At 42.8% G+C, this 24,523-nt stretch overlaps 1 protein-coding gene across 2 annotated transcripts in view; it reads right to left on the bottom strand.

Moving 5' to 3' along the window:
• DIXDC1 (DIX domain containing 1) overlaps positions 1–24,523 on the bottom strand; it is a 56,870-nt gene that overhangs the window by 7,593 nt on the left and 24,754 nt on the right. Inside the window, exons 3-16 of one of the 2 annotated variants that reach the window (XM_044669382.1) lie at positions 24,338–24,463; positions 22,751–22,982; positions 22,173–22,280; positions 16,033–16,145; positions 13,559–13,707; positions 11,185–11,274; positions 11,037–11,090; positions 9,898–9,948; positions 6,408–6,512; positions 6,020–6,073; positions 1,270–1,362; positions 1,114–1,185; positions 740–829; positions 210–371 (exon numbers count right to left, since the gene is read on the bottom strand). In XM_044669382.1, coding sequence (XP_044525317.1) covers positions 210–371; positions 740–829; positions 1,114–1,185; positions 1,270–1,362; positions 6,020–6,073; positions 6,408–6,512; positions 9,898–9,948; positions 11,037–11,090; positions 11,185–11,274; positions 13,559–13,707; positions 16,033–16,145; positions 22,173–22,280; positions 22,751–22,982; positions 24,338–24,463 — 1,499 coding nt within the window. Of the gene's footprint in view, positions 1–209; positions 372–739; positions 830–1,113; positions 1,186–1,269; positions 1,363–6,019; positions 6,074–6,407; positions 6,513–9,897; positions 9,949–11,036; positions 11,091–11,184; positions 11,275–13,558; positions 13,708–16,032; positions 16,146–18,926; positions 19,016–22,172; positions 22,281–22,750; positions 22,983–24,337; positions 24,464–24,523 lie in introns of those variants that run through there. The other variant, XM_044669383.1, reaches the window with a different exon arrangement.

Raw genomic sequence — 24,523 nt, 5'->3', positions numbered from 1 at the left:
ACTGAAACCAAAAAGAATGATACCATTAACTCCAGGCTTAAACTACCTACACATAAAAAAATAGGCCTGGTGGGAAAGAAGACCAAAGAAGGGCAACTCTCAACAAGCCAGTCGAGCCAGCCTTGTATTTTACCCTTGCCCTCATCTCATTTAAAATTCAGTGCCTTCTCCCTCTTTTCTAAAAATACCTGCTGGAGGTACAGGCTTACCCGTCTGTCCTGTTTCTTCTGCATCTCCATGACATGTAGGCGCTCCATGAGGCTGGAGATGCCTTGCTCCAAGCTGTCGATGGTGTGGTGCTGTGGGTCATGGCCACTGAAGCTGTTGCGAAGGCTCCGAAGGGCGTCCCGGACAAGCTGCAGATCATTGGCCTATGGACAAAAGAGGTTTCTCAGGAAAGGCAATCTTGCCATTGTCTCAATCAGGTTAGCCCTGGCAGTTATCAGGCTAAAGAGAATGGAGGAGAAACCTCTGGAACATACTTTTTGATCACTGTCTTCATTGTTGGTTTATGTTTGCCTATGAGGGAAAGGGGAGGGAGTTTGCAGAGTAGCCTCTTCTACACTGCTTGCTTACTCTTAGTTTCAGTTCATTAACTTCTCTTATCACCAGAGCAATTCTAAGAGGGGGGGATCAGATAGTGAAAAGACCTGATTCTGGCCAAAGCTCGGGACTTGGATGGATGGTGCTGGCGTAGTGTTTATGTGAAAGACCTGTGCTCAAAAATCTAGGTACCTACCCCTCTATGGGCAGTGGAGGCAGCTCCTTTCCCAGACATTGGAAGGAAAAACCCATTGCTTTGAACATTATGACTGTTGTAGTTGGTAACCTGCTGAAGCAAGAAAAGGAAATGAAACAGAAGAGATGCTTATTGTGGGGGAGGATACAGGTCATAGTGATTTAAGGGGAAAAGTTCTCATCCTAATTTCAACCCTAGCTGCAGCACTGCCCAAAGATCTGAGTTAAAAAACATCAACAAACCCCTCCAACATCAACTGGATGGCACCATAGGGAAAAAATGGCCTATGGGTCTTTGTGTAGCCCTGGGGCAGAAATTGTCTCTATGTTAGAAAATAGCAAAGGAAAACTCCAAGTCTGATACGTTCGTGTTACCTCGTCCACATCTCTCTTCATACAATGTGCCAAGAGGACATCCTTGTGTTCCAGTTCTCGTTCTAGATCAACCTACAAAGCCAAGAAAACAAATTAGAAAAGGGTTGCTCCTGCTCCGTGTGGTAGTAAAATCATTATAGCTGACTACTTCCCCACCTGTTGGTAACTGGCCTCAGAAAGTTTCCTGAGTGCTTCCTCCAGCTTGGCCTGGTGTTGCTGTATAAGTCTATCCTTCTGACCCAACTCTTTCTGCAAAAGCAAAGGATGAAGAGCTTTCAGAAATACAATGTGACAAAGGCAGAAAAGACGACTGCTCTCCCCAAGCTCAGGCCACCCCAGGAAAGGACCACCTGCTGGAGAAAGGCCCTTGTGGTCCTGTTCCATGAGGACAAGAAGTTTCAGAGATCAAAATGCCCAGGCAAAAAAGGATTTGGGGGGAGGCGAATGATGTGAGGGAAAGCATAGGTCAGAAGAAATAAGTTTTTGTTGTCCTCTGGCTCTTCGAATCTTAAGCTCCCATACTCTTTATAAAGACCCAGTTCCACCAGGAAACCAGAACAGCTGCTGCTACCCCATTCTGACCTCTAGGGGTACTGTGGTCTTTCTACCTATCTTGGCCCCTTAGCTCAGCTCAGATGATGACATTTTTTGAAAAGGATCTTCAATTGGTAAGTAAAGGGAGAAAAGGAATGATAAAATCATAGAAAAAGGTGACCTTTCAATAGACAGATTATTTACTTTACATCTAGATGGGCTTGACTAGCAGCTGTTTGCTGGCTCCAAGCCCACATCTTCACCTCAACTTTGTCCAGTTGGACGCCAGAACAGGTTATTCCAGCTCCTAGTTTAAAGTGTATTTGGGCTGAATACTTTTGGATTCAGGGGGAAGTCTTAGCTTCTCTTAGTTCCTGTTTTTAAACTGTAAAATGAAGAGGGTGGGCTAGATGACCTCTTAAGGCCCCTTTACCCTCTCTGGATATGGGTTCCCTAGCCGAGGATGGCACAGGCATATAAAGTCTTCCAAGATTTCCCCTCAGGACTACATCTATTTTACTCTAACCTTGCAGTTATATCCTTCTACCTTAGAGAGGCCTATAGCTCTATCCCCTGGAAGTCCTCTCCTTACTTTTGACCTGTTTCTCTAAACTTGGATTCATTTTTTGAGACATATTTACTAGCTAATTTGTAGAATCATCTAATCATACAAAGTTAGAAATAGTCTTAGAGGTTATCAGGTCCTACCATTATGAAACAGAACCCCCCCCCCCCAATACAATCTCTTCAAGTGTCCCCTGGAAATTTACTAGTGTCGAGAAGCATACAATTCCCTGAGCCAGTCCATATTTTGGGCAATTCTAATTATTGGAAGTTTCTTTTGCAAAGAATCTCAGAGTTAGAAGGAACCTCATAGGTTTCCTATACCTGAAACAGAATCCACTCTACAATATAATAATGGCCTCATTGTACTCTACTCTGCTCAGGCTCCATCTGGATTTTGCATTTGGTTCCAAGCACCATGTCTTACAAAGGACAATGGCATAGTGGAGTTCCTCCAGAGAAGGGTGACAAGGATAGAAGTTGTGATGTGAAGACTGAGAGAAGGAAAAGTTCAGAAGAGAAGATTTGGAGGAGATGTGATCTTTGTCTTCAAATATGTGAAAAGCTGCCATGTCAAAGAGAGATTCTGCGTAGTTCCAGGGGGCAAGTATGAATACAACTGTAAATAATAGTGTGACAGTGGAGTGAGTGATAGATTTGGTGTTAGAGAAATTAGGTTCATATACTAGTTTTGCTACTAACATCTGGGTAATCATGGCTTGACATATCTGGATCCCACCTTCCTCCCCTGTACAATAATGAAATCATACCAGATGATCCTTCAACCTCATCCTCCAGTGGCATGATCTCAAGGCCCTTCCCCATCCTTACCACTCTCTAGCTTATTATTAATGTCTCCCTTAAAATGTGGTATCCAGAAATGAATGCAATACCCACCAGGGTCTGACCAGGACAGAGGACTATAGGATTTTTACCCTTTGCATTCTGGAACTCAGGGTTCTCTTAAGTCAGCTTAAGATCCTATTATCTTTTGGGACTGCTGTATCACATTGCTAATTCAGGATAAGCCTGTAGTTCATTAAACTTTCAAAGGCAGCTAGGCAGTGAAGTGAATAGAGTACCAAGCCTGGAGTCAGAAAGACTCATTTTCCCCTGAGTTCAAATTTGGACTCAGATACTTACTAGCTGTACCCTGGGCAAATCACTTAATCTTGTTTGCCTCAGTTTCCTCATCTGTAAAATGAGCTGGAGAAGGCAATGACAAGCCACTTCAATATCTTTGCCAAGACAACACAAAATGAGGTCATAAAGAGTTGCACATGATTGAAAAAACTCTCCAGATCTTTTCTGGATGGACTGCTTTGGAATGATGCCACCCCCATGTCATCCTAGTGAAGTTGGTTTTTATTGAATTCATTGTTGGACTTTAAATTTAAATTTTATTTCAATATAGTCAATCCAAATTTGGAGTCTAGTGAGAACTTTTTTATCCTGTCATTCAATGAGTTAGCTATTCCTCCTAGATTTATATCATCTGCACATTTGATAATCATAATGTCCATGTCTTTATCCAAATGATTGTTTTAAAATGTAAAAATAATACAGAGAGCCAAGGATAAATCCCTGGGATGCTCTGCTAAAAGCAACCCTTTAAGTTAACATTGACCCACTAATGACCACTTTTTTTGGGGGGGTCCTGTCATCAACCAATTTGGAATCCAACTATTGTCCCATAATTTTCCTTTTTATCCATTTGACTCTGGCAAATGCTTTGGATAAGTTCTAGCTACAGCTCCCTATCTAGTAGCTCTGTTAAAGAAGGGAAATGAAGTTAGTTTCCAAAATCTGCCTCCCTTTAGCTTCTAACCATTGGTCTTAACTCCTGCTCAGCAGCATCCTTTCTTCCCAGCACACATTCTGTGCTTCAGCTAAGTTGGTTATTTCTGCCCCCAGGAAAAGGTACTTCCCTCTCACTGTACTCTTAAAGCCCCATCAAAGGCTACTTTCTCAAGGAAGCCTCTCCTGATCCCCACCTCACTTCTGGCTAGTAACAATCTTTCCTACCAGACCACACTTAGCACTTGGTTTTGTTAACATTCTAATGACTTTATCATGAAGTAACATAGATGTTAAATGTTTTCTGTATTTCATAGGATTATAAATTTAAAACTGAAAGAGACTCATCTAATCCAACCCCCTCATTTTACAAGTAAGGAAACTGAGTGCCAGTGAAGTTAAATGACTTGACTGACAAGTAATAACATGCAAAGCTGGAATTTGAACCTAAAGTCTCTGATTCCAAATACAGTGTTCTTTTCCACTGTGTTATGCTATAAGATGGAGTTAGTTATATTCATACTTGCCATTTAGGGCCAAGCAGAATAACTCTAATCTGTCTTTGACACAGGTTTTTTAAGTGAAGAGAGAGATCATACCTTTTTTCAAGTCTTCCCTTGTTATCTTCTTCCTTCATCTAGTCATTGTATACTACTTCACCTCTTCTGGATGCCCCCTAAATTTTTAAGTTCTTCCTAAAATATGATGCTTGGAAATAAACACAATATACCAACCTCAACCAAGCCAGAGTAAAATCAAATTATTATTGTACTCTGGTACTAGAGCAGAGACTAGGACCCAGATGCTCAATTTGGTTCTGCCTTTGTTGGATGGTCATCTTCTTTGCTGTCCCAGGCTAGCATCTGGCCTTTGTTTCTCTAGTACTCAGTGGCAACTATCCCCATCTCTGGAGCTCAACTACAGCATTATATCAGAGCCTTCTGACAGCCAGCATCTGACTATTATCTCTTCTTGTTTCGATTCTAGTTCCCACTGTGAGAACTCTCACTAACTTCCTATTTCTGGTCTGAAAGGCAACTAACTCTTTATTTATTTACACAATAGTGACAAAGAGCAAGACCTGAACTCAATAATATGGATAGGCTATGTCAACTTCCTCACACTCTAGGATTAAAACTTGGGAGCTTCCACAGGCCCAGATAAATGGCTTTTTTCAAAAACTTTCCACTATAAAGTAGAAATATTTTTTATACATTCAATAAGAAGATCATTTTCATCAGTTTTAAGGGGACAGTCATTTCCTCAGATAACTCCAGAGCAATAAAGGGGAGAATACAAGAAACACCTAAAAGGGGCCTAACTCTATACACTAATCTGTCTACCCAAATAGGTTCAAAAATGACATTAGGAAAACATATAATAATAGTCTACAGTTCATGGCCACTAGAAAGGTAGACCTGAAAGAAACAATCTAGTTGAAACTCTTCATTTGGTAGTGTGGAAACGAAGTCTCACACAGTTAGTTAGCAACAGAGCTAGGAAAAGATCCTTTGACTTTTGTTACAGTGCTTTCAGTTATATCATACTGTATGATGTCATATCCTTTGTAGAGCATTCTTACACTTATCTTGTTTGATCCTACTAGCAATTCAGTGAACTAAACAGGGGAAGTATTATCTTCATTTTCATTAAGGAAATGGCAGCTCACAGGGTTACAGGGTCTCAACCTGAGGCAGCTAGTTAGCAGCAGAAATGAGACAAGAACCCAGGCTTTCTATCTCTGAGCATCCTTCTACCAAAACATCCTTCCACAACATTGGTATCATCCTTGATTCCTCATTTTCCCTCATGCAACAACTGAGAAGTTGGAGAGCTTGTGTGGGAGAGAGATTGAGAATCACAGCAAAGATCAAGTAGGTATAAATAAGAACCACAGAGGAAGAGAGGAAAGGATGACTTCAGTTCTCTTGCTCAGAAGTGGCAATAGGGAACAACAGTTTATTTACAAGTGATAGTAGGGAATTATTTGCTACTCTAGTTCCATTCTTACTTTATATTCTCCTAAGAGGCGGCTCCTCTCATCTAGTTTCCTCTGAAGGTCCACCTGTAAGAAGAACACAAAGGATAAGGTTCATCCAAATGCTTGCCAACCCAACTTGGGATAAATATCTAATTTTTCAAAAATTAACAGCCATGTTAAATAGCACATCATATTGCTTGGAGAAAAAATAAGAGGCCCCTTCCACGTCTCCTAAGAGACACAGTCAGGCTGCAAAGTTGTTGTGGGGCCCAAAGATCTCTCTCTGCTCAGTATGGCCTTGGATACATCTAGGAACATGAGAATACACACTGGTATTAGAAGTCTTAGGGCCTTTCATGCCATGTTCGACAAGGTCACCTATCCCAGGTTCAGCTCAGAGAGCTTTCATCTAACTCACATTTTGGTTGTGTAGCTCATCCTTGTCCATATTTGTTCTCAAAAGTTCTTGTTTAAGCTGAAGAACGGATGTGTCCTGTTGGGTCAATCTCTGTTGCAAAGCATCCTGGGGGAAAGCATATCTTAATGTGGTTATGCTCTATTATTTGGTTATTGTTATGTATCTACCATGCATATTATCATTCTATTAGGCACTATAAAATACCAAAAAAAAGTACAAAGCCTCTGCCCACAATCATCTTACATTTGGGAAGGTAAAACAACTAATGAGCATGAAATCTTTCTCTATGCCTTACCCCTCCCTATTCTTGCTAAATCTCAAAATCCCTCAACGTCATCCTGTTCTCTCCTTTCCTCCAGTATCTGATGATTTATTAATTTATTAATAAGGCATTTATTAATAAGGTAAATACTCTTTATTTATGAAGTACCCTTGATTCCATCTTCTCCCATCTTATCTAGAAAATTGTTCCCACAATCATCCCTTGTCTTTCTAATCTTTGATCTCTTCCTATCTACAAGATCCTTCCCTGATGCCTTCAAACACACTCAAGTCTCCCCCAAACTTACAAAACCTCCAGGAAAACCCTAAAGTTCCTGCCTTAAGTGTCTCTTCCTTTTAATAGCCAAACTCCTAAAAAAAAAACTTTTATACTCAACACCTCCACCTTCTCTTCTCTCATTCATCTCTTAACCTTTGTAGTTTGGTTTCCAAACTCATCGATCACCTGAAACTGCTCTCTCTAATATGACCAATGATCTATTAACTGCTAAGCCTGATGACCTTTTCTCAGTCCTTATCCTTGCCAACCTTGATGCAGAATTTGCCACTGTTAACCATTCTCCCCTCCTGATTACTCTCTCCTTTCTGGCTTTTTGTGACACTGCTCACTCAACTCTGTTCCTACCTCTCTGAAAATTTTTCTCCAAGTTCTTTGTATGGCTCATCATTCAACCCCTCTTCCATGACTTAAAGTGTATTCCTGAGCCCTCTATGTTTCTATGTTCTTTCACTTGGTGATCCAATGATCTAAATAATCAACTCTATGCAGCTGACTCTTAGACCTATATATTCAGTCCTAGACTCTCACTTGTACTCTAGGGAGCTTATATCTCTTGTTGCCTGCTGGATATTTCAAACTGGATGTGGCTTCTCAAACTCCACAGGTCTAGAACAGAACTCACTTTTCTCCAGCTTACAAATCTGCCCCCATAAACTTCCCTATTTGTTGAAAGCACCACCATTCTTCCTGTAGTTCAGGTTTGCAACCTTGTTCCCTCATTCTACATATCCAATCATTTGTCATGTTCCTCCCTCAAATCTATTCCTTTCTGATCACATGGCCACCACAGCGATTCAGGCCTTCATCATCTCTTGCTTGAAATTTTGCAAAGAGAAGCTTCCTGATTGGGCTCCCAGCCTCAAGTCTCTCCCTTATTCAATCTCTTCCACATTGCTGCCAAAGTGATTTTCCTAAAGTATAGGGCTAACCTTGCCACTCCCCTAACTAGTAAACTCCTATAGCTCCCAATTGTCTTTTAGATCAAATATAAACTCTTCAAAGTCCTTTATGTTCTGGCTATCAGCTACCTTGTAACCTTAACTCCCTTTCCCACACACTCTGAAGTTCAGCACGACTGGCCTTCTTGCTACATCTCACACATGATACAGGTTGATGGGTTTGAAATTAAGAAGACTTCGATTCAAAGTCTGCATCAGACACTTACTAGTTGTATGACCCTGAGTAAGTCAGTTAGCCTCTATTTGTCTCAGTTTCCTCAACTATAAAAATGGGGATAATGATAGCACCCATCTGCATTGAGAGGATCAAATGAGATAATAATTTTAAAGCACTTAGCACAGTGCCTAACACATAGCAAATACATAATAAATCTTTCCTTCCTCTCTCCCACTCCTCCCTTCTTTTTTCCTTCTTTCCTTCCTTCCTTCCCTCCTTCCAGCACTATAGCTATGATATATCTGTACCTTTCGCTAGCTTGTCTCCATGACCAGAATGCATTCTCTGCATCTCTCCCTCTTAAAATCCCTTGTTTCCTTCAAAATTCAGCTCAAGTACCACCTTCTATGTGGATCTTTTCCTGTTTCCCTTCCCATTCCACACTCTTGGCTGCCAGCACTCCCTCCCAAAATAACTTTATTTTAGTTATATTTGTATGCATCTATGTTCTTTAATGGAATGGCAGCTTTCATTTTTTTTTTTTTAGTCTCTGTAATACTTAGCAGAGAGCCTGGTACATAGTGGGAACCACATAAGTGCTCATTGACTGATTAATAATATGGTCTTTTCTTTTTGGGGACCAGATCAGATTTCATTAATAAAGGGAATTTTGATGTGGAAACAACCTACTCTGATTCAGATCCATAAAGTGTCTATGACTTTGAGTCGAGTTGGTGGTGGGGAGGACGGGCCTTGGAAGACTTTGTGAGCTATAGCTAGATAGCTGGCAAGTGTCAGGAGTAGGATATGAACCCAGGTCAAGCTGACTCCAAACCTAGCACTCTCCACTTTGCCAAGCAGGCAAAATCTTTCAGATTGTAATGAGACAAAATATAAGGGTATGCTTATTCTGCAATACAGGAAAAACAAACAAACAAACAAATAAATAAATAAATGGGAGTTAGAAAATGCAGAAACCCATGTGGACTGAAATTATCAAAGAAGTTGTGACAGAAAAGGTAAGACATAGCAGAAGGGGCAGAGGGAGGGAAGGAATCTGGAACTGAAAATTTAAAAGGAAAAAAAAAAAAGTAAGACCTGAACTAGGCCTTGAAAAATCAAGATATGGACAGGCAGTAAAGCGTTCCAAATGAAAGAGATAGTAATTTTTTCTTCTTTTACAAAAATGCAGAGCACAAAAAGGGCCTTTAAAATCATCTGAGTATGGCCTCAGGGGCTCTTGTTGCAGTTTCACAGTCCACTTATAGCCAAAGATATTGGGTTGGATCTTCTAATTTCAGGATATTGGCCTATCTTTTATTTTCTCCATCCCACAAGTTACAGAAATACAATGCAATCTGTACTCTGCACAAACACAATGCAGTATCTGTTTGGGGGATAGGAAGGATGGGAGAAACTGCATGACATATTTTTGCATGTGGTAACAATCTAAACAGTGCCAGGGGCCAGGCATGAGAACTACCCATCTAAGATGCCCTGGGCCTTTATTGCCCCAGAATTATTTTCTGGCCTGTGGGTATAAAATAAAGGAAGAAGAGACAATAGCACAAAAACCTTTCTTCCTTAGGCCCAAGAAGACATGGTTTATATATGGCTGCAACCAGGGTGGTATGGAGACTCTGGGCACCAAAAGCATGCAAAGAAAGAAGCTGCAGCTGTACCAGGATGTTCCATTCCACAGACTGAGTCAGCGCCTGATTCAGAAGCTCAGATTTCTGTGCCCATTCTACCAGAAGACAACATTCTCCCTTAGGGAGTCAGATAAAACAGTTAGCTTTTATTTCTGTTTACCTTAATGCCCTGCAAATTTCTGATTTCTTGTTTGCATTTCAGCAACTCTTTCTGTAAACCAAACAGAGTTAGATTAGATGGCTTTTGCCATTCGTGTAGTCTCGGAAGCATCACCTCCCCCCATCTTACAGAAAGGAAAACAATGAAACAGGACATTCCATGACAGAAAACAAAATGAAGGCCTCGTTCTGTCATTAGTAAATGATAAATTACAGAATCACTGGCAGAGATCCACAGAGTCATCTCTAGCCTCCCCTTGGCTGCTTGAAGAACTATACAGACCCTGTTGGGACAGACAAGAATTTCACCAGGGAAGATTTCAAACCCACTTCAGCGCTTAATAACCCTTACTGGTAGAGAGCCTTCCATATATGGCCTGAAGTGTCATAGCTCCAGCAACCTATATCTCTCTTACTGAAACATTATATATGTTAATATCTGTTTTGTGATTATTATTAGATAACTTAATTCAGCTTGATCCTGGGCAAAGGGCCAGAAAGCTCCTAAAGAACATTCAGTGCCTTCTGGGAAACTTATCATCTAGACAAGAACATGTTTCCTGCACCAAAGTACTACACTTCAGTACCTCATCATGTTGTGTAGTGACCTTGGGTTCTCAAAGGCTATGCCAATAGAGTACAAGCAAAGCATATAGCTGTATGGGCTTCAGGGATGGGCCCATAGCTGGAATGTGGTTCAGAAGTGACTTAGGTAAGTTCAGAGAAACTAAATCACAAGGCAGTTGGCCACGAGGTGATGAATTTTGTTGGCATAGCAACTGATGAAACTGTCTACTCACCTGAGGAGGGACTATAGTCCCCACATCAAGGAAACCACATATCCTAAAAACATTGAAATGAAAAGATCTGCTCTGAAGCATGGTCTGGATTACCTAAATAACTTTATTTCATGGTAAATATGAATGTATATGTATGTCTGGGAGTCCTTATCTGTACAACAGATTTTTGAAGGAGGGAAAATCCAAGGCCCTCTTACTCCTTTACTCCTACTTCATGCCATGAGTTTGCTGGAAATTCTTTTACTTTAAGGAACCCTGAAAGGTATTTGGGGAAAATAGTCCCCTTTGAACCTTAAAACAGTTTTTTTTCGTAGTTCATTATGTATAAATGCAAGTGTACCTTCAGGTCCTGATTTTCCTCCATGCTCTGGTCCAGACGACTCTGGATTATGATCTAAATTATAAGAAAAAAGAATAGTTATGCCCTGGAAGACTCCTCCTTACTCGAACTAGACATATAAGATCTCAAAGTGAAAGAGGTAGCTTACCAGTTGTTCCTCAGGGTTGGCTCCTGGTTCAAAGAGAGCCAAAGGCCTCTCTTGTTCATCTTCAGGCAGGGACCCATTAAGCAGTAAGGCCTGAAAATCAACACAGGCAAAATGAAATATGACCTCTCCAGTCAGGTGACATGCCAGATAACTTAGGACTGAGAACAGTGAGCTCATTCCCCAAACTGGAATCACGACCTAACTTCCTCTAGAAACTCCTCTCTAGCTTTGGTTGCTTTTTTATTCTGTGCAGATGCATGCTAATCTTAGTACAATCTGGAGTTCTGTCACTGTCCATGTACCAAGACTGTCACTTCTCTGAATTCACCTGTCTCCTCAGCCCTAAAAGCCTCTCTCAGTCCCAGGAGGTAACTGGAGAACAAACCCTGCTTTCAGGAGCAGTTGGAAGCATTTCAAATCAGAGCTACTCGAACTGGCTTTAGCCAACAATAAAGGGAACCAAAAACAGAGGCAGTTTATGCTGTCTTTGAAAAGTGAATCAATTGGAATGGGGGGGGGTAGCTAATACAGATTTTTAAAAAATCCTCATTCTGACTTCCTAAGATTACTTTGAAGATTTGCATGGAAAAAAATAGGATGTGTGTTTGTATAGAGATTATATGTCTGCATTCATTTCAATCCTCCACCCTGGACCTTGCTTTTATCAGAGGATCAGTTCTATAGTCAGGACTGATTATCAACTGAGCTACAGATAATAATTAAGAGACACAGTTTGAAGAAACCAATTCTACTTTATTACCAAATTGAGTCACAATTCTGCCAAAATAGATAAAGGATTACATGGGTCATATACTGTTTCAAAAAATATCTCAGTATATTTAAAAGGTTAAATCTGGCCAATGGCTCATTTCCAGCATCTCAAAAGAATCTGAACTTAAGTTAAGCTTCATGCTTACAAGTAGAAAGGCAAAAAGGCATTTAGAAAATGGTTTCACTCTTTAATAATGAACTCCTTGATAAGCTTCAACTAAAGGGTGATGATGGGTGAGAAGTCTCATCTAGGCTATTGCTTTGCTGCAACTTAGTCAAACCTTTAAGGAGTCCAGAGGATGCTGTGAGCTATTCTGTCTTGCAACAGAATTCAATTCTCCTCATAATCATATGGTTCTGAATTAACATGTCTTTCTGCTCGCAGGGAATATTGCAGTGTTGACTTCTAGGCTGATTCTTCATTTTTCTTACTTTCTCATCAGCCAGTGGCTCTCTCCCTATTGGAACATAAACCTTCTGGAGAGCCCAATGATGGATATCTATATTCAAAGAATACAAATGATTCTGGGGAAAATCTGTGTCAAGTGTGTGTCCCAAAGTTCCTGCATGGTATATTGCCATGTTAGATTGTATAACCTAGGAAAAACATTCTGTTAGTTATTCCTAGAGCCCCAGAGACAGAGAATCTGAATTGCCTTTAAAATACTGAATTAAAAATAGAACAACAACAATTCCTCTCCGGGTTTCTTAGGCAATCCATACTCCCTACTTCCTCAGTCCCTAATGCATACATTATGCAGATGGATCTGGCCACTATGCCAATCTCCTTTTTTCTTTGGAAACCTTTTGTATCCCTTCCCTGTCTTCGACTGGCTGGGAGCACCCCATCTACCGCTTGCCTGCTGCTTGCACCACACACACAATGTGGGCTTTGTTTACGTGTCCATAAATATTTGACAATTCAGAAGCAGCACCATTCCCAGCACAAATAAAAAAGATTATTCCTAGGCAATTTCAGGGTCCTTCCCAAACCAGGGATAGATATACAAAAGCAATGAAGTAGGGGTCAGTCAGTGTGGGAACCATGTCAAGTGGGTCAGTCAGTTCCTCTGGTAAGATTTGCTACAGGTACAGTATGGAAAATGTTCATAGGTTTTATTTCTCTTAAGGAAAACCCATTCTACCTGGTCATTGAGCTAAGAATCCACAAAAGTTGTAATGAGCATGACTGAGAAATATCTCTGACCTGAAATTAAATTAAGAATTTTGTTTGCTGTTTCCAAAACTCCTTTTAGGACAGTTCCTCAGAGAAACTGTACAACTATTCACTGTATCTCTCAATGCACCTCTGTGGTCATGTGCTGAAAGAGAAACCCATCTCTCCAGAGCATAAAGGTAGACTTAAGTGTTTGGAGCTTTCCTGAAACCCTAGCAGCTGTGCTATTAAAAAATACTTCCATGCCTCTGAAGTCGGAAAAATGAAACAATTCCTTATTTCTCCTATCCATCTGCTACCTGGCTTCCTCTCTGTTGACCCCTGACTTCCTAAAAATTGAAAACCAAGTTATTTTCAGCAAACAGTATTGAAAAAAAAAAAGTAAATCAGTAGGTTATAAGGAGAAAACTCAGGGAAGTGAGCTACCTGCAATCCAGATATCATTTTCTTTGCTTCCTCCATTTCTTTTTCTAAGTGCTCTTGTTGCTCCAGCAGCTGGTCTTCCCATGAAGTCTCTAGATATGTTCCTGGGCTCCCTGCTAGCCAGTCACGGGGAAATGGAGAATCTGTCTCTTCTACACAGTGAAAAAAAGGAGTATGGCTCATATTGATGAACAGAAATTTTCCTGGAGAGAGTTCCCAGAAGTGTTACTCAGAGTTCTGGGCCTCCTGCACCTGTCGTCCCTTCACAAACTGTAACCTCCACTGGGGAGATTGGGGGGATGGGAAAAGGGGGATGAGAACAATTTCAAGCACAGCACCTTCCATGTGCTCCAGGCTTAAGTCTTAGGGGAGAAGCTTATGTACTCTCACAGAAAAGGTAATTGATGCCCTGGGAATGGCCCACCATCCTTCTTTGGTACCACAAGAGGAAGATAATAAATTGTTTTCCCAATTAGCATCCATTTGAAATGGTATATATGTATTAGGTTAGTTTGATTCTCAATTCCTGACATGTGTCCCTCCAGCTGAGATCCCTAGAGACTGCGGATAGGAAATATAGAAGGAAGGGCTGCCAATGACTGCTAATACTGTGTTGTTTTCCAGCTACTCTGAAGCTTCATCTGGGGGACAATAATTTAATCGTTCTTTGTCCCAATGGTCATAAATATCGAACCCTACCTCCAATATACAGCCCTGGAAACAAACAGTACACAAGAGTACACAGGAAACAAACCAGAAAAATACCTTTCCTCCCCTCACAAGAGCTTTCATGTCCCCAAAGCAGGCATGACAGTGTCATGCCAAATTCCTCAGCTGAATTTCCCTAATTTGCAGTAATATAGCTACAAGAGTACATAAACTGGGGGTAGCTGGGTGGCTCAGTGGATTGAGAGTTGGGCCTAGAGACAGGTGGTCCTGTGTTCAAATCTGACCTCGGATACTTCCTAGTTATGTGACCCTAGGCAAGTCACTTAACCCCATTGCCTAGCCCTTACTTCTCTTCTGCCTTGGAACCAATACCCAGTATTGATTCTAAGATGGAAGGTAAGGGATTATACTTTTTTTAAAAGTACATAAACTTCATCATCACAATCATAAATGTAGCAGAATGACAAGATGGGAGGGGACAGAGAGAGAGAGAGACAGAGACAGAGACACTAGGAAGTTCTAGGCACAAGTTCTTCTCTGACGCATCCTGATTGTATGACCCTAGAGAAGTTCACTTAACCTCTCAATGTCCAGGTGGTTGGCTCTGGAAGAACTCACAAGGAGCTCCCTTATACATCAGCATAACCATGGGTTAGGTGCTCAAAAGATGCTACTGAGCTGATATGTATATAGCATTGCAAGGTTTAAAAAGCATTTCTAACGTTAGTTCATTTGATAGAACAACCCTGTGAGGTTGGCCACTACAGGTATTATCATTTCCATTATTCAGCAGAAGGAACTGAGACTTGGAAATTTTTAGTAACTGCCCAAGGTCATCTCTTTAGCAAGTGTTGAAAGTAGGCTTCACCTGGGTCTCTCCTGACTCCTAGTGCAGTGCTCTCTTTATATGCATGTCTCCTCTCTTCAAAAGAAGACTGAAGTGAGAGAGAGGAAGGGAGAGTAACATTTTGGCTTTATTTCTGAAGGCCTTAATTATATTTCTTCTGAGTGGTTGAAAATTGCATCAAAGTATCATTTGCTTTGTTTCCACTGTATCTGGGGGGCATGGAGGGGGTGGTCAACAGAGATATAAGGAGGAATGGAGAAAGGGAGGCCATTTCTGTTCCCCCATCCCACCTCCTATTCCCAACTTCAAACCAGCCGAAAGTTCTCTGTGACATCCTGGCTTATATTCAGATCTCAATCTAAGATCAGGGAAGAATAGAGAATTTTCTTTAAAAAATAAAGAAATAGGGGGGCAGCTGAGTAGCTCAGTGGATTGAGAGTCAGGCCTAGAGACGGGAGGTCCTAGGTTCAAATCCAGCCTCAGACACTTCCCAGCTGTGTGACCCTGGGCAAGTCACTTGACCCCCATTGCCCACCCTTACCACTCTTCCACCTAGGAGCCAATACACAGAAGTTAAAGGTTCTTTAAAAAAAAAAATTTAAAAAATAAAGAAATAAAAATAAACTTTTAAAATAAACTTTAGTGCAGACATTCATGGTATCATATAGCATCTTAGATCCTGTTGTTACCCCTTAATTCTTATGGAGTAAAATAAAGAAAGACATTCAGGTCATTGCAAAGTTTTGGACAACTTGAACATCAGAAGTGACACTAAGCAACAGAATAACCCTTCTAATTGGCCCCAAAGGCAGTAAGGACCATTGCAGTCAAACCCTGGAAATAGATAGTCAGTAAATTAGATGAAGTCTAATAATAATAATAATAAATAGCCCTTGAAAACTCTTCAGAAGGACACTGGCCAGACTAATGGGCAATGTCAGGAGAGGCTGATAAGCACTACCTGTTCTGTTCTCCTGTCCTTCAGAAGGGATAATCACAAAATCAGCCCTCTCTTCTGACTGAGATATAATGGACTCACTCTTTGCACTGTGGATCGGACTTGGTGATGTCAGACTGTGGTTGAGAAAGAAAGAAGAGAAACAATTATTAGACATGATTATGCAGGAACCACAACCAACCTCTGTGCTCTACTCCAGAAACACATACCCCTGTAAGGACCTGGTCCCACACAGAAGTTCCCACATAAAGACCTGGTTGACAGAGTTCTTCTAAGCCCAAGTGATAAGATCTTTATCATAGGGCTTGGCCAAGTGTTCCTTATTTTAAAAGCTTTGAGATATTAAAAACTCAACCCCAAAGTTCAAAGAATAATGCCTGTTTCTTGCAACTAATTTTGGAACTAGAGTGAAAGCTTCTCAAAGAAAGAAAAGATAAATGTGTCACTTTCAATTGTGAAAGTAGGGAAAGCAAGGTGGGCATCTGCTTGGGCTAACCCCTAAAGAAAATGGAAAAAGAAAGACAAAGAGGCAGAGGAAGAGAGAAAGAAAAGAGAGAGGAAAGAGAGAAAGGAGTTAAGGAGAAAGAGAGGGAAAGACAGAGATTATGTGGAGAGGCAAAACCAGAGGCTAGAGCTGGAAGAATCCATCAACAAATACAAGGACACATATCTCATATTAAGCTGGAAAATGGGCAGAGCAATGTAATTCAGAGCCATGTAATGGATAGACAATGTATTCCAGTTAGAAAGGTAGAATAAGTTTAGCTCTTGATTCCCTACACTGTATTTCTGAGAGCTGAGATTCCTAAATACTGATAATGGCAGGAGCAGAGGAAGAAACTGTCTAATTTGTTTTGGCTAGTTTTGCCCCAAAGCAAAAGGTTGTTCCTTAGAACTCTGACAACTACATTTGCAAATTGCCACTGATCAGTAATTGTCTTGGCAATTCATTATTTTGAGGCTACTAGAAAGAAGCATTTAGGTTTTCAGGAAAATTTTTAATCCTCTAGAACTAAGTGTACAAATAAGACAAGAGGTGAAGGTAATACTGCTGCTCTAAGAAGAGATCCTAAAGAACCTCTTTTTTCTTTGAGCTGCACCTTGAGAACATTAGCACTGAAACAATCTCAGAGACTGTGGGGTCTATAGTCCCAGGCCCCTCTCAGGAATTCTTCCCAAATCCGTCACCCAGACAACAGCAAAAGTGTCTAGGGTTCACTGACCCATATAATGTGCCCCTAAAGTCTCCCAGACTAATCCTCACAACCGTGATCAGGAGTTAATGTTTCATTCTTCCCAAGACTGAAGCAGAAGCCAGCAAAAACAAAAGCAAAACTGAGTGGAAGTATATAGAAATATTTCTAAATCTCAAATGCAGTCTGAGGGCCAGTGTCCCCATCCTTTCTACTGACTTTGGTTTAAGGACTGGGGTGAGAAGGATCCACAGTCAGGGGCAGTTGTCCCTCCACACCTCATAGAATGACAGAAATTAGTGGTAGAGCAGGACCCCTCTCTCAGATCTAGATCATCTCCACAGTTCTGCCCAAATTCTTCAGAGGGGCTTTCTCCAACTCTTTCTTATCAGTCCTTCAAGCACTCACAGTTGAGCATCTAAGCTATCATGATTTATGGGCACAGAAATAAGAGATGCTCCTGTTCTTAGAACAATACTCTACTTCTCAGGAGGCACAGAGTTGGAGTATTTTAGGTTCTAACATTTATGTTCTTAAAGAAACAGGAATCCAAGTTTGGAAATTCAGGGACAGCAATTCAGTAGCAGCCTTTTATTCCCCTTAAAAATAATAAAAGAAACTATCTGAGTCCTTAATGACAAGGTATGATGGGCTGTGTGGAGACTGTCCATAGAACACTGCGGATTACATATTGCTCTTTAATGCATTCTGATGGGCAGCAGGAGGCACGTCCTCATGAGCCTTGTGTTGAAGCTAGGAGAGTGGGCCTGGGTATGGAAGAGGTGCCTAAGCCAAGCTGCAGCTTTGCCTCGGCCCAAGCACTGCCCCATATGCCAACGCATGCTCGGCTCCACCCTAACCACGCCCATGTGCTCTGCCTCCCATATAAGGGCAGAAGGAGGCGGATGCCTGGGTATCCAGCTGAGTCGGAGGAGTGGCAGAGCAGGCAGAGGAAAACAACATTTGTTTCCCCGATAGAGGTTGCCTGGTGCGGGGGAGAGGTGGCAGGAGGGAACTAGGGGCTGAGAGGAGGTGAAGGGTCCAGAGAAGAACCCTCCGGGTCCTGAGACATGCAAGAGCGCAGCAAAAGGGGTTTTCTCCCTAGGGGAAGGACCAGCTGGGAGAAATGGGAACTCCTTGTCTCAAGTCAGACACTTATCTCAACCCTAATTATCAGCGGAATGACTGATTTCCCCGATTCCCTTTAAAGATCCCGTTTTCTCCCCAGCCAGTGATCCACACCACCTGCTTTCCATTCCCTTCCCAAAAAAACCTTCAGGAGGCTCCAGGGGGTGGCTGGTGACCGAAACTACGCCAAAGAAGGCATTCCCAAACTGCCATAGACTCGAGTCAAAGGTCATTGTCTCTCCTCCAAGCAGAGACCCTCCCCCTCCCCCAGTCGACTCCAGACCCTGGAGACAAGCACTGCCACAAGCCTTAGTCTCCGCATTCCCGATGGGCCGTGAATCGGAGATGACCAATTCCTTCCCCTACATTCTCCGCGTCTCTTAGTTAATCACCATGCTACCGCTTCCCAAAACCTGCTGCATTTTTAGACCAATATTCTCGGTGCCGCCCCCCCCCCAGGTTCAAGGCTGCCAACACCCCACAAAGCCCCGGAGCTTGCCCCCTTGAAGGTGCAGTTGTGCCCCACCCCCATTCCTGGCCCCAACGCCTGCGATGACAAAGGTGACCCCGGCTCACCATTTGACCTGCGTCCCTCCCATGGTCCCCTCCGGGCTCCGGCTTCAGCAAGCCCGCTTGTCTAGGCGGAATGGGAGGCTGCTTCGGATCACATCTCCCCGACTGGCGGGCATGTCTCACCCCTGGCCAGGGGCAGGAGAGGTGAACTAGTGGAGAGGCGTCCTCTGGTGCAGAGTAGGGAGGACGGACAGCCGGGGATCCCAGCCCCCTGTGTTTTCCCGACCGCTCAGACACTGCAGCAGTAGCAGCAGCTCGGCCTCAGTACACGCTGACTCCCCTCGAAGGCTGCTCGGCCCTAGCTCTGGCATTTTGGTCCTCGCCGCCTTGGCGAGGCTGTGCGCATCCCTGGGCTCCCAGGCATCTCAACCCATCCCCTCAGAGCACCGGCGTGTCCGCGTCTCGGAGCCAAGCGGAGGAAGGCGGCGGAAGGCGGCGGCTCCAATCTGTGGCTCCTGTGCTAGCGAAGTGGGCAGGGGCAGCGACCCTACCTCGCTTCTGCAGACCCCTCCCCTCCCTCTCTTCTGCAGCCTCCTGTCACACGCGCTCTGCCCTCTCCCAGAGGCAGCGGCAGCAGCGGTGATGGTGGCGGCAGCAGCGGCACAATCCCGGAATAACACGGTAGGCAGACTAGAGCTAGGCTTCGGGTGGAGAGAGGTAGGGAGAGAAGGAGGGGCGGAGGGAGGGAGGCGCGGAGAGAGGAAAGGAGCTGGGAGAGGAAGGGGGGAGGGGAGAGGAAGGGAGTGAGGGGAGGAGGGAGGAGGGGCCGCGGGTCTGCTCAATCTCAGGGAGAGGAAGCCCAGCCGGGGATGCGGTCCTTGTCCTGGTAAATGGCACACTCGGGCAACTCCCTCGGGCCAGGAAATTGTTGCCTTTTCTAATCCGAATCGTTCCTTCCTGGACACAGAGGCCCTGATACGGACCTGACCACGGCTCTGCGCTCGGGGGCGGGGATTGGGGCAGGGGCTAGAAAGAGACAGGCTCCCCTCCCCAACGTCACTCCCACTCCTCTTCTCCGCCCCGCCTTGTGGTTGTTTTTTAAACTAAGACTAATTTCTTTTTTAAATATACAGCCTGGCTAGTGACCTCGAAATTATCCAGCCAAAGGCAGTGGGTCCCTCCCCCACTCGCACACACACCCCTCCACTGCACAAGGGGCTGGGAGGAGGGGGCCAGTTTCACCGGAGGAGCAGAGGAGGAAGGGCCTGGAGATGGGAGGTGGTGAATTGCCACCCACACTACCCTAAACGCTACCCCCCACCCTAATCCTTTCTTCCAAAGCCCACGTAGAATTGGACAAAGGTAAATCCTGGGCTGTTAGGCCTCCTCTAGAAAACTGCTTTCTAAGAATCTCTAACCATCTCGGAGCCCATCACCTTGACTTGAGAGAATCTCTCTCCTTGAGCGAACAGTAGCTCTTACTCCTGTTCCATATCCGAGGTGGAAGTGGGAAGCAATTATTTAGGTCTCCCCTCCCAGAGGGGCTTATTGAGGAAAAGACAGAGTGACTGATTACCCGGCAGGGGGCAATGAATGAGGGATAATGAGATTCCAAAGGAAGGTGAAAATAAGGCAGAATTCTGCAATAGAAAAATAAATGTGGCCTTTCCCTCTACCACCTACCCTTAAACAAGCTGCAATGATTTTTCCATTTTTGCATGATTTCCAGCGTGTCACTTGTTCTCAGGGTCTCACCCCCCACAGTCTTGCCTGGGTCTCTAGGCCTAAAAGAAGACAGCAGGTGCTCTCAGGAGGAAATGCAGACTCTTTTCTGCCCTCTGACTCAGGCAGGCTACATGAGGCTCAGAAGAGTGAAAGGCCTTGTAGGCAAGCAGGAAACAATAGATCTAATTGTACAACTGAACATCCTTTGAATTTGTCCCAAGTGATAGTCTCATTTAAAAAAAAAGGCTAGAAAGAAATGTCAGGGACCAGCAATCTCTGATTGAGAGTCTATTATGGAAGTGTGGGAATTACATCAAGTTGAACAGGACTGCCAACATTTTGTAACATTCTTCTGAAAAGAATTCAAAATGACTTCAATAAATCAGAAGTAGATCCATTAAAGACAGGATGGCATTCAACATGAACCGGACACAAATGCAAGAAACCCAAAACACAGAAACGAAATGAAGAACAACTGGCTAGCCAAAGTTTGCTTAACAATAGCATGGAAAGTATGACAAGGATGAAGTTGGGCTCAACTCCCCTGCCTACAAATTCATCATAAGGCACTCTAGGTCAGCAGGGTTGGATCTGTGATTTTAATCAGCAGAGGGAGCTTCTGGGTGATGAAACTCCTCTCAGAGCAAGTTGGCATCTTCTCTGCTGCCTCTAGGCTTAAAGAATTGCTTAGGGCACTGAAAGATTGAGTGACTTGTTCAGGGTCACAAATCCAATATGTGTCAAAGGCAGGACTTCAATTCAACTATAATACTTTTTTAAAAGCCAGGGGGAGGGGGAGTCATAGTAGAGTACAAATTAAATATGACTCAGCACTGTAGTATAGTTATTAAATAGACTAATTTACTAGGATGTGTTTACAGGAGCATGACTTTCATTAGCCAAGGAAGTAATCCTTCTGCCATTACAATGGGCATTGGTCAGGCTTTATTAGAGCACTGTGACCCACTTTTGCCTCTACATTTGGCTCTAAAGGATATTAGCTTTATAGCTAGATTCACACACTTATCAGCCCACTCAAATTTTCACCAATCTACAATTCCCAGTAGTTCTATCAATAAACACTGCAAACATATGGTACCCTCAAACAATTCCCTCCCTTTGCTTCAAGACTTGCTGCCATTTTCTCATTCTCCATCCACCACTTACAACTGTACTCTGACTTTCAAGACAGTGTATTAGAACTATGAAAGCTTAAAAATACCCTCAGAATTTTCCAACATAATGTACTAGAATTATTTCTTTTAGCTGCTGGCTTTGCCCTGATTATATTTTAGTTGTGGCCATGACTAAACATGATCACTGTAAACTATACACTGAAACATGACATTTTTTAGCTCTTAGGAAATACTTATCACATCACATTTTACCTTCCTCAGCCCTACCCCACACTCAAACATGGAAATCACAAGATTATACATTTCTTTAAAATCAAATAAAGGAAAAAGGAGTCAAGGCTGCATAACTCTTTAAGTCATTCCTTTGAGCCAAGGTCCCTTATAGTTCCAAAAATGTCCCCAAAAAACAGCTAGGATAGTTATAAAAAGGTCATATGGTAATAGTTACCTGGAGGAACTGGCCTTAGATGAGGGTTCTTGATGCCCCTCATACTGCTGTACCAGTGCTCGAACACTCCAATATGGATTTTCAATTTCCTCATCCATGCTGCTATTTCTAAAGACATGTAACCAAGAAGGAAGATGGTGTCAGCCCCTCAATCTTGCTATGACTTGGGGTCACTCCACTTCACCAGACATACAGCCCTAATGATATGGTATGTATCTCTAGCTTGGCTTGGCCTTTTGGGCTCACATTAGGGCAAATGGCTGGGTTCAGATTGGATAAGCAAATATCCTATCCATCTCCCAAGCAAATAAATGAATGAATGAATGAATGAAAAAATAAACACATACACAGCAAGAACATAATTTAACATTTGGAGTCCTCCCCCGACCCCAAATTCATATAAAACTCCTTACTCTTTGGTAACTGCAAATTTAACACATCTCCAGAAGGGAGGTGTTTCCTCTTTTAGGCTTTTGTGTGCCCTCGCAAGGCTTGGGCTGTCTGGTTGGTGTTAATACCTGGGAATTATAATATTTAATGGAAAGGACTGTTCTCCTCACCCCACTTCTTCCCCTTACCTCTGTCTGTATCGGAAGACTTCTCGCCCTGACCGTGACATGTCATGACATACATCTGCCAGAGCAGCAGCTGCACCCTGTGCCACAGCAGCAGCAGAGTGTGGTTGATGACTCTGCATGGGGACTCTGGAGTCCCTTCTATGGCTCACCGTCCTACTGGAGCCAGGTTTGAAATGTGCTGCCAAGGCAAGGACAAGCCTCATGATAGACTTCAAGTTTCCTTCCACAATGTCTATGGGATAGAAGAGACCCCAAAGAAATTTTAGGAGTGTGGCAAAGGGCTCAAGAACCTCACTGTTCCTATAAGATATGAAGAGGAAGGAACAATCTGGGATATAATGGTCTGGATCTCCTAAACCCACTTGCTAGAGGGCCTCAATCACTAGGCTATCTTGCCTTCCCTCTCGCATAGTTTCTCTACAAAGAGGGAGAACGTGGGAACAAAGCAATAAGGCAGGTCTGAAGAATCCAGGTAAAGAAATGTCTGTACTTGATCTTTTCTACTTTGTGTGGCATGGCTTGAAACAAGGTTAGTGTCTGCCACTTATGGAGCATAGTTCATGCTAAATGAGCCCCATCAATTACACCAACACCCCTGATCCCATCAAAGAGAAGGTGAGCATTCCAGCACAACAGAGAAGAGATCCAGAGATTTGGCAGCCTGCTCCAAGAGCCAGCAAAACCTCCTCTCAGTGCTGTCAAGTTAGAACAGGAGCCATGGAGCTCCTAGGCTCTGGCTGCACCTTCATGGTGCCCCTCCTCAGCAGCTCCAGGTCAGGCCCATCTGAAGTGTTATCTTCTTCTAAGTAAATCTAAGGTCACATGGGAACGACTAACATCCTGTTAGGGGTTATTAGAGGACATTTACAGGAGCAAGCTGTGAAATCTCTCTTGTCACACCTGAAGTCTTCTGTGAAATGAAAAACAATATGGAAAACAGTCTGCTTCTAGACCAACTGCATAAAAACCCATCAATAAACAACATTTATTAATTGCCTCCTATATGTTTGACACTTGTAAATGCCATAACAAAATCTAGATGTTGATGTCCTGAAATAATTTTTAGTCAAATGATCAAAAGAACTGAGAAAGGCACAGAAATGCACTTTCATTTTTCTAATGTTAATAAGGTAGTCTTTTTTTTTAACCTTTATTTTCTATCTACTACTACTAAGTATCTACTAAATATTGGTTCTAAGGCAGAAGAGCAGTAAGGGCCTGGCAACTGGGGTTAGGTGATTTGTTCAGAGCACACAGTAAGGAAGTGTCTGAGGCCACATGTGAACCCAGGACTTACTGTCTGTAGGTCTGTCACTTTATTCATAGTGCTACCTAGCTATCTTTTGATAAGGCAGTTTTAATATCATCTTATCAGTTTTGACATTTCTTTTCTAACCATTAATTCTCTCATGCTCACCATCCCTGACAACCCCACACTGAACTATTATGAATAAAGAATTCCTGAATTCTTTTGAGCTGAAACAAAGCATTCAAGATTTTATGATTACTCTTTCCAAAATGCACATAGTTGTTATTTTCTTGGAATGATAACCTGAGAACACATGTCTAATTCTGTGCAGTACTGACCTTTAGCAGAAGTCTGGTGCATTCGAATCTTTTTGGAGGCCACAAACTGAAGCACTTTCTCCACATTGTTCTTCATCTCCTGTTGGTTACTGGGACTCAGCTGCATTCCATTCAACTTCTCTCCAGCTGTGAGAAAGAAAATACTATATTAATAGAGTTGTATGTGCTGAAAGATCCATTAAGAAT

Source organism: Gracilinanus agilis, chromosome 3 (genome assembly GCF_016433145.1).
Source record: "Gracilinanus agilis isolate LMUSP501 chromosome 3, AgileGrace, whole genome shotgun sequence".
Taxonomy (NCBI): Eukaryota; Metazoa; Chordata; class Mammalia; order Didelphimorphia; family Didelphidae; genus Gracilinanus; species Gracilinanus agilis.
This window is presented reverse-complemented; position numbering and strand designations above follow the sequence as displayed.